Source organism: Lissotriton vulgaris, chromosome 3_1, assembly GCF_964263255.1.
Source record: "Lissotriton vulgaris chromosome 3_1, aLisVul1.2, whole genome shotgun sequence".
Classification (NCBI taxonomy): domain Eukaryota; kingdom Metazoa; phylum Chordata; class Amphibia; order Caudata; family Salamandridae; genus Lissotriton; species Lissotriton vulgaris.
Genome location: NC_141689.1, coordinates 2009017115 through 2009033739, shown reverse-complemented (window position 1 = coordinate 2009033739; position 16625 = coordinate 2009017115). Strand labels below are relative to the sequence as shown.

The following is a 16625-nucleotide window of genomic DNA, read 5'->3' as shown; positions in this document are numbered from 1 at the left end:
TTGGCATTTCAACACTAGTAACTTATACGCGCTTCTGATCTTTTTCAGATTCGCGACCGCGGCTATATCTTCAGGTAGGATTTTGCATCCCATGATAAGGTAGCGTTTTGAAATATTTCCCAAGGGGCAGAGAGTAATTGAGTTTCCCATTGTCCCTTTACCACCTTCAGGTTTAAAGTCGACCGACAACACACTAAGGTATGATATGAGACATTGATAATATGATACCTTGAATCTTTTTACAAAGTCTGTATGGTCAGGCAGACTGAGGCATACACTTTATAGACAACGCATGTGCATTTCTATTACAGCACACATCATCAGGATTCACCAGCACACTCCGGTAAGCTAAGATTCAAACACAACTGTTAAGTATCAATTTGCAAAAAGAGTTGGCACAGGTTACATGTAGATGTTTTCTATTTCAGGTGACATTAATTTATTATCAACTCAACTAAGGTATGAGACCCTACATTTAATTTAGATTCACCAATAGCAACCATTGGCATACACAACAATCAACATATTTTCATTTTTTCTTTTAGAGTGGTCCCTCAGGAAGGTACCGATTGGGTACCGAAATGCATCGGGCACGCAATTAAGATGTGTTATATGTGAATGTTGATCGAAATATATGAAGAATCATGAGAACACATTCAATGTATACATAATGTTCAAATAATTGAATGTGATTGACTTATGATATTTGATTTAAAACATGAACTTTGATGAGATTAAGAAAGATTAAAATGAATGAAAAGTGATGGTTTTATTAATTAATTAAATTAAGATAACACCAAGTGAACAGTGCATGACTGGACTAACTTTCCGGCTAGTCTTACCAATACATCCTAGAATTGGCCAAGAGTGCCTGGTGTCTATAGCATTCTACCCCAGCTTGGAAACTGCTGCCAAAGATGAAGAAAATTGGTCGAATAGGGCCAAAGATACGCAGCCTCAAAGATTCGCCTTTTTAACAGACGAAAACGAGAAATCGAGTGTGTGGCAATCTACTGATTCCTTCCAAATTACCCCCAGGGTGGGTCAACGCATGTGGTTTCTTTTTTTTATTCCATTAGGGGAAGAGGCGTGCGTGGGACCCCTTACCAGATTCACAATACCCCCAAGCACCACCATCTCCCACGGGGACAGCACAATGACGATGGGTCCCAGAGCCCAGAACAAAGAGAAAGATCCAGCCTTGCTCCTGCCATGAACATAGAAAGGCTTATACCACCCAGCTGGAGCACAAAGTGATGTTGCGGACTCCTGTACGGTCCCAGAGGATGGGGGCTGTGTGTGGAGAGCTGGTTAGGTCATGGGGGCATTGTGGCTCCCCCATGGCCCCCAATGAGCCCCTGAATCCATGGGTGCCCTGGGTGGGACTGGTGCGTTGCACCTACAAATAAAAGAAACCAAATGCACAGAAGGCCACCAAGCAGAAAAGAAGAGAGCGGGTAAACCAACTCATACATTTTATTCAAGAAACTGGGCAAAGACTGCCCCATAATGAGCTAAATTGCCTGTTTTTTTTACTTGTGGTGCACCAAGGAGGAGCATGGGCACCACCAACAGTCTACCAATCTGTTGTGGAGGGATGCAGAAGGTGCAGCAGTCCCCCATTGCCCCTACTAATGTGCCCTGAGTCTCAGAGGGTCTTGAATTTTTGACTCCCTGGAAAAGTTTCTTATTGATTCAAGCGCTCCCTCAGCTGATGCTCTCAGGCACTGGAGTCCAGTGGCCCCTTGTGGTTGGTCATATGGCTGCATATTGCAGCCTGTAGGATGTAAATAAAGACTGGAACACTTATTCAATAAAAAAAATGCGTTTTCCTTATACTAGCTTATACTACTCGGAGCAAATTTGACATTTATACTGAGTGATTTTCAAAGCTAATATTGTTCCCATTAACTACAATAGCGATGCAGTGACAAAGTTTAATATGTGGTTATTGTTATCATTGCGGTGACACTTGGACAAAGCAAGTAGGCCTGCCTTATATACAATGAAACCTTGCTTATCTTGTGAATGTTGCTTCTAGTATAAGTGGGGTATTCACAACCCACTCTGTATTGTGATATGAAGCTCTCATCAAAGCAGAGGTTAGCTTGGTCAGCAATATTGGGGGGTGTGTGCTTCATTCAGATTTTCCAACAATTACGCTGGCATATAATGTGAAATACAACATTTAGGTGCATAAGAGGGGCCTAAAGTGAAGTGGAAAGGGAGAAGAATGCAGATTGGTAGGAGTACTAAGTGAGAGAAAAGACAACATTTTTGTGAACTTTCAAAACAGAGAGGGAGTGTGTGTGAATTTGTGTCTGTGCGTATGGTGAAATCCGACAGATGCCTTCTGATACCCGACTGAAAGCACCTGTACCCAACTATTTATCAAAAGATACATTTATTGGGGGCGTGTAACAGCCCAAGCACCCCCCCCCCCCCGAAGCTACGCCTAAAAGTATTTCCATATATCTGATGTACATATTTGTAACTAAATGTGTAGCATTTTGTAAGGTGTGTGTAAGAAGAGTACTTTTCCTCTTTAAAAGAAAAAACACTGTAGTGCAATGATGTTTTAAGTGTTGTGTCATGCCAGTGAATTGGGATTGATAGCCCTCGCCACCTCCCCTGAGTAGGCCTTGGACTGCTATGCTTTGCTACCCTAAAAAAGTCAAGTGCAACAATGGGGTACTTGGTTTCCAGTAAAAAAAATACAATTGCAGCCTCACTTGTGAAGGACTCACATGTTTGGTAACTGAGATCCCAATTTCTTACAGTTTGTATTTATTCTAGAATGTAATATTAAGTTCAGTGCAGGAAATGAGGGAGGTCCAGCCGGATCCCAGATATCATTGAGTGGAATCCAGGCAAGTGTACCATCTGTTGGGGCTCCCAGTTTGTCACAGCCTTACAGACTTTCAAATTTGCATGCCATTGTATGTCGCGCCTGGACACTAATGTGCATTTTTAATCTCCCTAATTACAGAAAATAGGCAATGTTCACAAATGCTTTCCCCAAAGGTTTTTAGGACGGGAGTAAGAATAGTAAATCATCCTCTTGAATATTTGGGGTATTTCTAAGCCTCTCCTCTGAGTTTTAAGCGAAGCATAGAAACACAGGCTCTTCCGGGAGACATAAACTTATGTGCAGAGGGAGAGGCACTTGGATGGTTAAGCTTTCCATTCCGAGTAACACCCTGCAGACTGTGAAGGGGTTTCTTACATGCTATGCACTTATAGCCGGGCCCCAAACAAAGGCCTGATTTAAAGGGCGATCAATTCTGCTTTTGCTCTCATCCCTGCTGGGAGATATCTTAAGCCTGCCACCTTCATGCCAATGTAATGGAGGGATACAAAGGCAAACACATTCTTATCAGTTTTTTTTGGTAAATTCTTTTTTAAGAGTTTTATGTAGAGCGAACTAGACCCAAGACATTGGGTATCAGAGGCGCTTTACATTGCACCAGTTTCGTTACAGAAGGAACCATTCATTTTTATTTTTCATAAGTACTTAAGTGAAACAAGGATTTGGTGGCAGTTTTTTTACTTAGATTAATCCCTAGTTGTAACAAATATGCATGCACTGTACGAATGTAAGGTGCATTGATCTGCATGAGTAATTACACAAATAACGATTTAAATAGCACTTACTTTAAAACAAAAATCTTTTATAACGCTACCCATCCCAATGTGGGATGTCAGAGTGATTACATCTCATGCACACATTATACAGAGACAATAAATCAGTCAATTGTTTAAATTAATGTACAAAATGTGTTACATGCGACAATGGTGGTTGCAATGTGTAGAAGTCACATACCATCCTTACTGGTAGGTGTTAGTTGTTAAGAGTGCATGTTCAGGAGAAACACAGTAGGGATTTAAATGTAATGTAGTGGTCCATGTTGTTTGTACTAGTAACACTTCATTATTACCCAAATTAACCCTTTTTAGCAACATTAGAATAATGACAGGTTGAGGAAAAAACAATAAGTTGCTAAACCCATAGCTCACTGTGCTATATTGAAAGGGCTGAGGCTTATGAACTGCAAGTAACAAAAGGCTGTGTGTGTCAAAAGCAGTAAGCCATCTGCTTATTTCTATAAAATATAAATTTTTTATCAGCATGTTAGAACAGGAACCCTTTTTAGTGACCTTAGAATAATGATAGGTTGAGAGAAAACAATAAGTTGCTAAACCCATTGCTCACTGTGCTATATATTAAAAGGACTGTATTGTGTGATCTGCAAGTAACAAAAGGATCTCTGTGTTAAAAGCAGTAAACCACCCACCTATCTACATAACATATGCATTTCTTATCTGTATGTTACCCTATGTGCTTTGTATGAGACACATTATCCCCTTTGCTACTTTGAGTCAAAACTATGACTAAACAAAACATAGATCTCTCCAGCAACTGCATTAACCACCAGAGTTATCTTATTATTACTATCCCCTGAAATTTCCTGGGCACACATAGATCTCTGCTGCAGGTTCCTTAACTTCCTGAGATATTTCAAAATGCTGTCATTTTGTGACCAATTAAGAAAGCCAAAACAGATGTGTCACATCTATCCTTTTTTTGGAGCAGTGTTTAAAAAACATAAATCTTTAGGCCTGTCAGGTAAACACCAAGGCAGGTTCCTGCCAGGTCCCATTTCCCCTGAATGTATCACTTGAGGGTAAACCTAATGGGGCTGGAAGTTGCTCTACCCTGCCAACCATAGCCAGACAAGCACTATCATGTACCCAACTCGGGAGGTCGATAGCCACTCGTCAGACTACCCCTCAAATCGTGCAGGATTGGCTTTGGATGTATTCCCCTGAGGATTTTGAGTTGGAACCTGGCTGGAATTTTGCAGAAATTGGAGTTACCTGACTGGAACGAGCTCATTGAGTCCCATGCAATTTGCTTGTTCCAAGAGACATGCAGCCTGATTCATGAACGGGCCGTTTTGCGAGCCCCTAATAGCGAATCATAGCGAATCGCTATTAAGGACTCGCAAAACGGTAATCATGTAGGAATCGCATAATAAAATGCGATTCCTACTGATTCCTTATTTGCGATTAGCAAATTGCTAATTGCAAATAAGGAATAACTCGCCATTCATTCCTATGGGCCAAAAGGCCCATAGGAATGAATGGGGAGTATTCCTTATTTGCGATTAGCAATTAGCTAATCGCAAATAAGATTGCGATTTGAAGGGTGCCAGGGGTGTCCACAGGACACCCTGTAGCACCCCTCAAATGACATTACACATAGGTGTTGCACACACACATGTCCAAAGGACATGTGTGTGTGTAACATGCAACTCAGAAAAATGCATTTAAAAGCATTTTTCTGAGTTTTCGCAATTTACCGCGAGGTCTGACCTCACGGTAAATTGCGCCTAGAAATTGCGAAATCGCAAATTGAAATAGGATGTTGAATAGCATTTAAGGAATCTCAAATAGAGATTCCTTAAATGTCATTTCCTCGCACATTTGCGACATCGCAATTAGCGATTTTTGCTTTTGGGATGCTGAATCCCAAAAGCAAAAATCGCACTCGCAAAGGGCCGGATTCTCAGAATCCGGCCCTTTGCGAGCCGATTTAGCCTTCATGAATAAGGCTGATGGAGCCTGGTTCCACATCATAAAGTAGGATATACCACCTTCTACCTCCCGGCAGTACCGTCTAAATCTGGCAGAGGTAGACCTTCGGGTGGGCTCCAAATATGGGTGAGGATTTCCTTGGATTGTCAGATCACGCAGATCCAAAGCAACACCCCCGACATCCTATCCCTGTCTTTAAGTAAAGGGCATAAGGGCAATAAATTGGATATCTATAACATATATGCCGTGGCACGAAAGGAGGAACTGCTTCACCCGTGATAAGCCTTCTGGAAAAAATGCTTAGACAGCGACCCAGCGGTAAGCATGTCATGGTCGCCGGGGACATGAATTGTACATTCGAGCCCTTTGCTACCGATGACATATTATACATTAACAAGCAGGATACTAGAAGGGGCATTCCAACTCTTAACTTACCACCTATAAAGAGGTGGACGCAATGAGCCATCCAGTTGAATTCGATGGCCGTTGAATTCGATCTGAGAGCAGTAAACGGTAGATCACCTTCAGATCAAATGGGGGCCCACACCTTTAATAGAGTGAATCATACCTCTAGAATAGATTACATCTTTCTTGATTTTAAACTCTGGCAACCAATGAAAGATATGATAATCCTTCCTAATACTGATAGCGATCATAATTCTCTATCGCTTCATGTTAACTCACTGTGGCCAAATACTGAAGATCCAAAACTTGTGCTTCCAATTCGGCCAAATAAAGATGTATACCCATCCAACTGTGGAAGGTGCCTGAGATGGTCAAGAATTGCTCTAGACGAAGGCAAGTTGATGGGCATTGAGAGAATACTAGTATCAGCACTTGCTGATCTATCTGACCAATCCGCCTTGCCCAGGGTCTCTGAAATCTTCCAGAATGTGATCACTTCCCTGGGAGACCTCTTCCCTATTCAAATACCATCGGCACAGAGACGCAATCCCCAAAGGGCGATTACCAAAAAAGGCTGGTATAATACCGAGTGCCGCAAAAAGAAATCATTGCTAGTTAAAGCGAGTACAAACGGGCCGTAGTATCAGCTAAAAAGGTTTCGGAAGATGGGTACTGGGATGCATTGAAAGAGGCAAGTCTGGGGAAGGATGCGGGACGCTTCTGGACTATTATTAGAGAAAGGAACAGGCCAGATGGAACCCTGTTAACTTGTAACATATCTGCCCAAAGATGGTTCAACCACTTTTCAAAACTCTATTCATGTTCCCAGAACACCTCTTCGCAGTGTAATGAGTTAAATTACCTAGGAATCAAGGAGGACCCAAATATTTAACTGCATTGTTCTCCGTAAAGCGGCAGGTCCCGATGGTATCCCAGGCGACCTAATCCGTCTGGACCTGTCGAACTGGGCAAAGGTTATCACTATATTAATTAATGCCATGGTAGATGGTGCACAGGTCCCTGCGTTGTGGAAAGGAGCAGAGGTCGTCCCCATTTTCAAAAAGGGAGATAGGGACGACCCCGCCAACTATCAACCAATATGTTTATTGGACTACTCACAAAAAGTCGTGGGGAAGGTGATCCTCCAGAGAATTCAGCAATGGATGGAAGACAGTAGAGTCCTCTCCGATTACCAGGCAGGCTTCCGTTCAGGAACTGGGACCATAGAGCAGGCATTTCGCCTGCTCCTAATTTACTGGAAAGTGGTCGTTCTGGGCGGGGGCAGTCTTTACCTTGCTTTTATAGATCTAAAGACTGCCTTCGAACTGGTCCCTAGGGAGCGCCTCTGGGTAGTTCTCTTGGAATTGGGGATTCCCCGCTATATCCTCCTGCTATTAGTGAGGATGCACGAAGGCAACTTCGCGCAAGTAAGGTGGGGGCCAGCAGGGACAAAAGACTGACAGAATCCCGGTGAATAGGGGCGTCCGCCAGGGATGTGTTTTTGCTCCCACCCTATTCTCTTTATATGTGAACGGGGTGGTGCAGCATTTATTGCAAATTCCTTCTGATGCACCATCCTTGGCGGGCGAAAAGATTCCAACTCTCCTGTTCGCCGACGATACTCTACTCATCTCTAAGTCCCCTGTTGGCCTGCAGACCCTCCTAGACAGCTTCCAAGCATTTTGCACTCTGCGAGGCTTAGTGATAAACACAGATAAAACTAAATATCTGGTAATAAATCCCCCCAAAAAACATATTAGAGCTCCTGTCTTGAACCACGTCCATTCCATTCCCATCTCTGATAATATGCAGTGGACATCCCACCTACAGAAGATGCTACTGTGCCACAAAAGAGTAGGGGGGCTATTCTTCGAGAACAGCATTCTACAACATCGAAAGCTATAGCCCCTGTGATGGTTATATGCAAAGCTAAGGGAGTGACCTCTGCCCTGTATGGCGCAGAGCTATGGGGATTGGGTAATGTGGACTTGTTGACGAGGTCGGAAAACAAGTTCCTTAGGGACCTAATGGCGCTCCCCCAGAGCACGCCTATGTTGCCCCTGCTCATGGATCTGGGTTGCCATGCAATATCCGACCTAGCTAAACTTCGACCACTCTTACTATGGGCTCGCTTATGGCGCTCCCCAGAATTAACTAAGTATGCAGAGGGTTTGTCAGAAGTCATGTCTATGGTTGGTTGGCACAAAATTAATTGGCTCAAGCAAGTTAAAACACTTTTTTGTGACTTGGGCCTTAAGGACGCCTGGGCAACTAAATTTGCCCCCCTAAAGTAATGTTAAAGAGAATTTTCTGGAACTGGGTAGCTTCCAAACGACGCTCTGACCCTAATCTAGGCAGGCTTACTGAACAATTCATGGAGAGTAAAGATGTAGCACTTTGTGAACCCTATCTGGATATTATCCTGAAACCCTTTGACCAGGCACTGTACTTTAAATTCACGGTTGATATTCTACCGATCTGTGAGTTCACAGCTTGTTGGGCGCCTCCCTGTCAGACCACACCCAATTGCCCCTTTTGCACCACGAGGGTGGAATCAATGGCCCATGTTCTGTTTGCATGCCCATTGTATCAATTGCCAAGGAGACGCTGGCTTAAGCCTCTCTGTAAAGAATTGGGAACAAGGCAACATTCAGTGGCACTACGTATTTTCAAATCTGATACCCGTACACTTTACGCTTGCGGCATCGCTAAGTTTTTAAGTTGGGTTTGGTCCATCAGAACTCAAAGGTGTAAAGTTACTATTTAATCTAGTTTTTTAAATTCTGTGTTAATGAATTGTATCCTTATTTCCAATCTAACTGACATAATGCAAAGTCTATAGGGCGATTTTCATGTATTTTATAGCTACTGAATCTTTGCACTGGGCGATAAGGACGTTTTATCAAATGTTTAATCAAATGTTTTTAATTTTATGGAATAACATGTGTATTTATGCTTTTAAGATATGGTTTATCGAAATAAAGCACTTTGAACTGAACTGAAATAAATCTTTAGGCTGACGGTCAGACTTCGTTTGTCATGACTCCACCCACTTTCCGCTGCCACACCTTGACACCCCCCCCAAAGCAAATGTATGGTTTCCTAGAGTAAATTATTTTCAAATTCCTGCACTGATTAAGTTGAAATACATCTGTTTATTGGCAGACTTAAAGTTTGGGATCCATTTAGACGTGGACACAAGGTGCTTCCAGGCTATGATAATCTCCACCTCACCATGAACAGCAAACTGGAAGTGATAGAAGGAGGAGCCAAGGCAATACTGTTGACAGGTTTGAACATCAGTTTTACTTTTCTCTTGATGTAGCAGACACAACAGAGCCTAGATGTGTAGAAACGTCGTCGTAAAAAGTCAGTATATTTCAGGACATTTAGGGGCAGATTTACGAAGACGTGCTGCAGCACTGCAGCTCAAGCCCTTTGGCTGCACCACGCAGCGGCACTTCCAAAGCACAGAGATGCAAAATATTTACAATAATATGTCGCATTCCTATGCTCTCCCCTGTGCTGGCGAACGATGAGCTGCCATGCCCCGGCGCAGGCACCATTGCACCAAGGTGTCACTGCGTCATGGGTAGATTGTTTTTGTGCAGGATCATTACAGGCAATTTCCTCTTCCAATGCATGCTGTAGAATGCAGCATGCATTGGAAGAGGAAAAAACGAGGAGTATTGAAAAAATGTCTCCTTGTTGCGCCATGCTATGCCTCCCATGGGGAGACGTAGCATTCACACGCATTTCCAGATTTACAATTCCTTGTAAATCTGGAAATGTGTCTGGTTCCATGGGTGTTGTGTGGGAACACCCACAGCAACACCCATGGAACGCCCCTTTGACGCATAGTGCTGCGTGTAAAGGGGTCATATTTACAAGGACAGGAAAAGCCACGCATGGGGCAGAGAAATGCGCTGTCAGTGTGTCACAAAAAGTGACGTACCGGCAGCACAGAGGGCTTGTAAATCTGCCCCTTGGTTCATTCTGAAGAATTACATTACAAATTATTCACAAATGCATCTTTCAAAATCAAAACATATCTAATGTGTGTGGTTAGGATTGCAATGTTGCATCTGGTCTCAAGTGCACAACCTCATTTCAAAAGGAACGGAAACACTCTCTTTGTCTCCTTGTCAGTCTCTGCCATCTACTCTGGCTCATCTGCCCTCTCTTGCATTTAGGCTTCTCCATTCTTCTGATCCCGGGGGCAGAAATCTCCGATTCTGACAGGTATATCTGCACCAAATTCTGACTTTCAAAGTTTTGACCCCTTAATTAGGAAAAACTACTCGGGCCTGAAGAAATACTGGGTCTTTTTACATATATTTGTATCCCCAATTCAGGGGAACTATTCTACTGACATTTTCCACTTGCGCGAAGCAGGTGAAAAATGGCCGTGGTAAGGCTGGTCCGGGAGGCAGGACAAGAGGTACCCGCTCCCCTGTGTTCTGCTCGGGCCGGGGGTAGCAGTCACTGAGCCCCACGCTCTGCAATTGGCCTGTGGATGTTCTTAACTGGAAGCACACAGGAAGGAGGCCAAAATGTTATGTTATGTTGTAATGGCTTTTGTAGAGCGCACGGCTACTCAAAAAGAGTGTCCCGGCGCTTTTAAAAAGGAGGGCTGCAGTATACTAACATAACACATTAAAAGAGAAAATATCACAGATAGAAAGAACAAAACAAGCAAAAGGCCTACTGGGTGAACAACCAGGTTTTGAGGCCTTTTCTAAAAGCTAGTAAGCTGGTGGCTCCCCGAAGTATAAGAGGCAGAGAGTTCCACAGCTGTGGCGCCAGAAGTCCAAAGGAGCGCCCTCCCAGGCGCGCTCTCTTCACTCGTGGGACAGTCGCTAAAAACAGGGCTTCTGACCTCAGAGAACGAGCCGGCCGGTAGAAGGCAAGTCTCTTTTGGAGGTACTTAGCTCCCGTCGCATGGAGGGCCTTGTATGTCAAGGTCAAAGCCTTAAAAGCAATCCGCTTGCGGATTGGGAGCCAATGTAGGGTCTGCAACAAGCCAGCTGCACTGGCACGTCTGTTCAGGCCAAAAATCGCTCTCGCCGCCGCATTCTGAACAACTTGGAGCCGCTGTAGCAGGTACTCTGGCAGGCCCAGGTACAGAACGTTAGAATAATCTAGCCTAGAGCCTATCAGAGCCTGCACAGTCAGCTTCCTGTGCTCCTCCGATAAGAGGGGAAGAAACCTCCGCAGCATCCTAAGGAGGCCGAAGCAGGTGCCCGACAACCCCAGGATCTGAGACTTCATAGTCAACCCCTTGTCCATCTTGACCCCCAAGTTCTTAGCCATTTGGGATGAACAAGTGGGGGGGAACATATCAGTAGGCCACCACGCCTGCCAGTCTGGCTCCATGTCACACCCAAAGAAGAGTACCTCGGACTTATCGGAATTGCACTTGAGGCTGTTCAGTTGGAACTATTGGAACACAGCCCCAAGGCAATCCCGGATACTCTCCCCATCAAAGTCTCCTCCTCTCTTGCACGAGAAGAGGAGCTGGGTGTCGTCTGCATAGGATACGATCCGGGCCCCAAACGACTCCGCCAACACCGCCAAAGGGGTCATGAAGATATTAAAGAGGGTCGGGCTCAAGATAGAGCCCTGGGGGACCCCAACTCCCAGGGGCGGCATCACGGCGGAATCTGGCGAGGCCCAAACCGTTTGCCGGCGGCCGGCTAGAAAGGACGAAAACCAGCTGAGCACCGTCCCCCGTAGTCCAATCTCACTAAGTCTTGTGAGCAGGCCATCATGGGGGACGGTGTCAAAAGCCGCTGACAAATCCAGCATCACCAGCATGGCTTTACCCCCAGTATCCAGAACCCCTTTAATGGTTTCTGAGACCTCGAGGAGCGCAGTCTCCGTGCTGAGATTTGGGCGAAAGCCCGACTGGGTGGCATGCAGAATCTCATTCGTCTCTAGAAAATGGGACAGCCCCGTCTGCACGTGCTTTTCTACAATTTTCGTGAGAGCTGGCAGCAGGGAGATAGGCCGGTAGTTGACTGGGGCCTTTGGATCCAGACCAGGCTTCTTGAGCAGCGGGATGACCATTGCCTGCTTCCAAGCCTGCGGAACCACTCCCTGGCTCAGCGAGAGATTCAGTAGCGGGTTAGCCAGCGGATTGATCACCTCGGCCAATTTCGCCAGGATTTTAGCAGGGCACGGGTCCAAGGGCGAACCCGATTTCAAGTTGCCCATAAGTGCTAAAGAGGCGGGCGCAGATATAGGTGGAAACACGCCCAGCGTCAAACCTGGCACAGCCGGTGGCGGTCTGTTGGCCTCAGAATTAATCAGCCCCGCGGGTACAGCCGATGGAAAAGAATCCTGTATAAGTTGGATCTTGCTAGTAAAAAAACTAGCGAGATCAGAGGCCCAGGAACCAGAGGGCCTCTCCTCCGAGATGTTTGACCGTGGAGATATAAATTCTCTAACTATAGAGAAAATCTCCTTACAGGAGTTGGAGGCAGCTTCTATCCTCCCTGCCAGGTAGGCTTTCTTGCCCAGGCGAATGTCCCGGTGATAGTCCTTAACCGCACTCTTATAAGTCAGCTTAGCCTCCGGGTCATATTTTACTCGCCAAGCTCTTTCGGCCACCTTGCACTGATGCTGCTGATTAGCCGACAGTGCAGCGGTGAACCAGGGGGCGGAAACCCATTTTGGAGTAAGACGGGGGCCAGTTCCGGGGCAAGATCGTTAAGCCTGTCTGAAAGCCATGCCTGCAAGGACTCCAGATCCTTCGACAGGTCGCCCGAGAGGGGGCAGGGATGATCCAGGGCAGCCTGGGCCAGCATCTCAGGGTCACTCGATGGAAAGCTCTATGGGTTCGACCATGCTGCTGTGGGGCGGCAACAGCCGATTTAACTGTGCCTTTGATTGAAAATTTAGCGAGCAAATGGTCTGACCATAGTACCGGGATAATCTCTAGCACCTCAAGAGGGGATGTCGAGAAAACCTGGTCGAGAGTGTGCCCCTTGTCATGCGTCGCCCCATGCAGATAGGGGAGCAATCCCAACGGTGCCATGGCCTCTGAGATATTAATAGCGGCTGCGTCGGATGGATCATCCAACCGAAAGTTGAAATCCCCGGCTACGATGCAGTGTTCTGCTTTCAGGGCCAGTCCCAGTAGGACGGAGTCAAGGTCTTCAAAGAACGTTCCGGGTGGACCGGGCGGTCTATAGACCAATAATCCCTTGACTGATTGATGCGGAGCCAAAGCGATAGAAAAAGCAAGGGACTCCGAGCCACGAATGTCCTCCACAGGCAAGATAGTGCAAGCCGTGCCTTTCTTCACCACCAGTGCCACTCCACCGCCCCTTCCCTTAGCTCTGTCCTTCCTGAAGATGTTATAACCAGGCGGGATTGCCATGGCCACGTCTGGATTCGAAAGTTCTCCCCACCACGTCTCGGTGAGCATAAGACACAGTGGTTTAGCCGTGTCAAGAAGCTCAAAGATGTCTTGTGCATGTCTGCACGCCGATCTGGTGTTTAGTAGCATGCAGAGAAATCCCACACTGGCGTTGTTACTGCCAGAGGAACATGGCAGAGCTCGGGTGGGGTGCCAGCCACAACCGGGGCAGATGGACTTACCACGGTGACGGCCAGGAAAGACAATGCAGCAGCCACTGACAGCAGTGGAGAGAGCGCGAAGCTCCCCAGAAGTATAACGCAGCACGAGTGATCCTGTGTGACACATGCTGGGTGGCCGAGCCCCCCTGTCGCCCCGAGCGCCTCCGGGACGCTGACGGGCGCAGACGGGCAGGACTCTGGCAAGGCTCCGGCAAGCGACGGCGTCCTAGCTGCGCGTGCCCGCTGCGCGGGAGAGAGCGGCTTTAAATAGGCGCCGGAATGGAGGGAGGAGCGCATGGACGCTCCAAGATGGCGCCCACCAAAAAAGCCTGGTCCCAAGCCAAGATGGCGCTGGTCGCCGATCACCAGACGATCCCCGGACCACCCACAGAACCCGGGCCCACCAAAACGGTGGTGAAAATTCCAGAAATTAAATGCAGGTATGAGGGGGGGGAGAGCCCAGCCAGTGCACAATTAAAATACGAAAACGAGAAATAAACAAGCAAAATTCAAAAGCCCTAGAAATCTGATCAAGTTTGAATCTGTCAACTTTGTAAAAGAATGGCTTCTGATGAAGGAATCAGGAATAATAGGGCAGTTTTAAGGTTTATTGGTCACTCATTGCAAAGGCTCATGGGTTTTATGACTCATGGGTGCAATCCAGGTCTCACGGGATGATTTTGTTGTGTGTGTGTGTTTGTGTACCTTTTGTCTTATCATTTTCCATGAGGTGAGCCTGACCTTCTTGGGCTAGCAAAGTGGAGCACAAAAATAATACATTCTTAACGTATAACATCAGAGTGAATTCGTTTTAAGTCAGTGTGAAATCATTACATTTATTTATCACTCCAGCTGATTGTTCAACCTTACTTGAAAGCATCTAGTTGATAGTGTTGTTTGGCATTGATTGAGCATTGAAAGGCAACCTTATTAGGCTCAAAAATTTTATATTTAAATGAAACATCATTCAGCTAAAGTTTGAATGCTCAATAATATATGCAAATCAATATTCATTCACACTGAGCTACTCTTCAGTTGCATTAGTGGGCAGAGGCTATCTGCATAATTCAAGAAAGTATGGGACGGAGCAGGCACATTCCATCAGTGATTTGTACGGAAGTAGAGCCAAAGAAGGCCCATTCAACCGAAGTACCACAGCGCTTCTGCAGGTTACGTGACATGACAATGTCATGGAGAAAATCACTATGGGGCCTTATTTATGAAAAGTGACGCATCGCTGTGAGAAAACAGCGATGCGTCACTCTTTACTGCGCCCCCCTTACGACACCGATGATGCATCATATTTACAGTATGACGCATCATGTCGCAAGGAGTCACAGATACGTCAGTATTTCTGACGTATCTGTAGGCGCAAAAATGACGCATTGCTGGAGTGTGTCACAAATGTGACGCAACTCCAGCAATGGGTCATTACACATGGGCAAGTCCCATGTGAAATGTGCCTGCGTCAGTCTTACGCCTGCCATGAGGCAGGCGTAAGATAATTACACATTTGCGTCCTAAAAGTGGTGTAGTGAAATCTTATAGATTTCACTGCGTCATTTCAACGACCCTTGCTTGCGTCGGAACACCCCCCTGCATACATTATACCTGGCGCAGGTATAATGTGGCGCAGGGATTTACAAAGTGATGCATTTAGGTAGATGCTTCACTTTATAAATATGGTGCAACAAGGCTCATTTTTTACCCAGCTGAGCGTCACAAAAAGTGACGCACCGGCAGCGGAAACGTGTTGCAAGGGCTCATAAATAAGGCCCTATATCTCTTGAATCAATATTTCCATCCTGAGGCCAGAGTAGGAAACAGCTTGCATGCAATGCACTGCACCACTTCTCGGTACTAATGGGTCACAACTTATGAGCACACAATTCTCAATCAAAAGTGTACAAATATTTTGACAAATATATTTGATTTAATCAGTTGCTAACAATGGTTTGTTTTGTAGATGAAGTTAGCCTATGGGACTTGGATGCTGGCACATTCATCTCCCTCTTCACTCCAGACAGTCGGATCTGCTGCCTCTCTCTGGCAGCAGACAAAAGGACAATGCTGCTTGGTATGAGTGACAGCCCGGCTCTCATCACCTTGAGACTGGCATCGAAGGACAAACTGAACCTTGCAGCTAGTGGAGGAGACTTATTTGGAGAAGAGGCTACCAGCAGCGAGGACGAGCCTGATGAAGACGAGCAAGTGGACAAATCTCAGGGACACTTCTGAGCAAACACATTTTACTTTAAGCAGCCGTTAAAGATTGTAGCCTGCAGGGTATCCATTATGGAACCGCTGTGCTGTTGCCCTTAACGGGAGGATGAATAAAACCAAAGATTTGCAACAATGCACCAAAACACACAGATTTAATTCTGGAAATATTCTACTATCGGTTCTCAATAAACCACTTAATGATCATATTTTACATGATTTGGAATATGGATTAGTTGTGTTTTATTACTCATTAAACAACAAGTGCCACTCAAATGTCAATAATCAATAAACCAGAAATAACACGATGAGGGTAAATAACACATCAATATAAAAGATGCAGCTCAGTAGGAGGTTGCTATTACATTCCTAAAAAAAATAAGTTGTACATCAGAACCAAATACATTAGAATACCCTTCAAAAACATAATTGTAGAACAATCACACCTTTTAAGCAGTCAATTCCACCTTTTGGGACACAGGCAGGGCCGGACTGGTCGTAGCAGGCACCAGGCGTTTCCCCGGTGGGCCGGAAGGGTGGGGGCCGATTTTGGACCGGTGGGGGCAAAATCTGCCCCTTGTAACTAAAGAACAGCAGCAGTGTTCCAGCCTGATTCCTATACCCCCCCTCCCACCCCCCCCCCCCCCCCCCCCCCCCAAGCCAGTCGGATGTAATTGCAAGGGCTGGTTTGCGATCCCAGTCCAGCCCCGGACACAGGATCTTAAGAGGACTTTCCTCATTACTCTGTCTTATGCTTGAGGCATGCAAACTTTTGATCTAAGCTTTTGTTGGTGCAGAGTTGTAGGGGGATATTTACA

At 45.7% G+C, this 16625-nt stretch overlaps 1 protein-coding gene across 1 annotated transcript in view; it reads left to right on the top strand.

Annotated features, from left to right (window-relative positions):
* The window catches only part of LOC147728720 (uncharacterized), a 497345-nt gene extending 481329 nt beyond the window's left edge, over positions 1 to 16016 (top strand). Inside the window, exons 28-29 of the mRNA XM_086963852.1 lie at positions 9169 to 9293; positions 15554 to 16016. Of these exons, the coding sequence (XP_086819978.1) occupies positions 9169 to 9293; positions 15554 to 15825 (397 nt within the window). The 3' untranslated portion in view covers positions 15826 to 16016. The remainder of the gene's footprint in view (positions 1 to 9168; positions 9294 to 15553) is intronic.
* Positions 16017 to 16625: the final 609 nt, after the last annotated feature.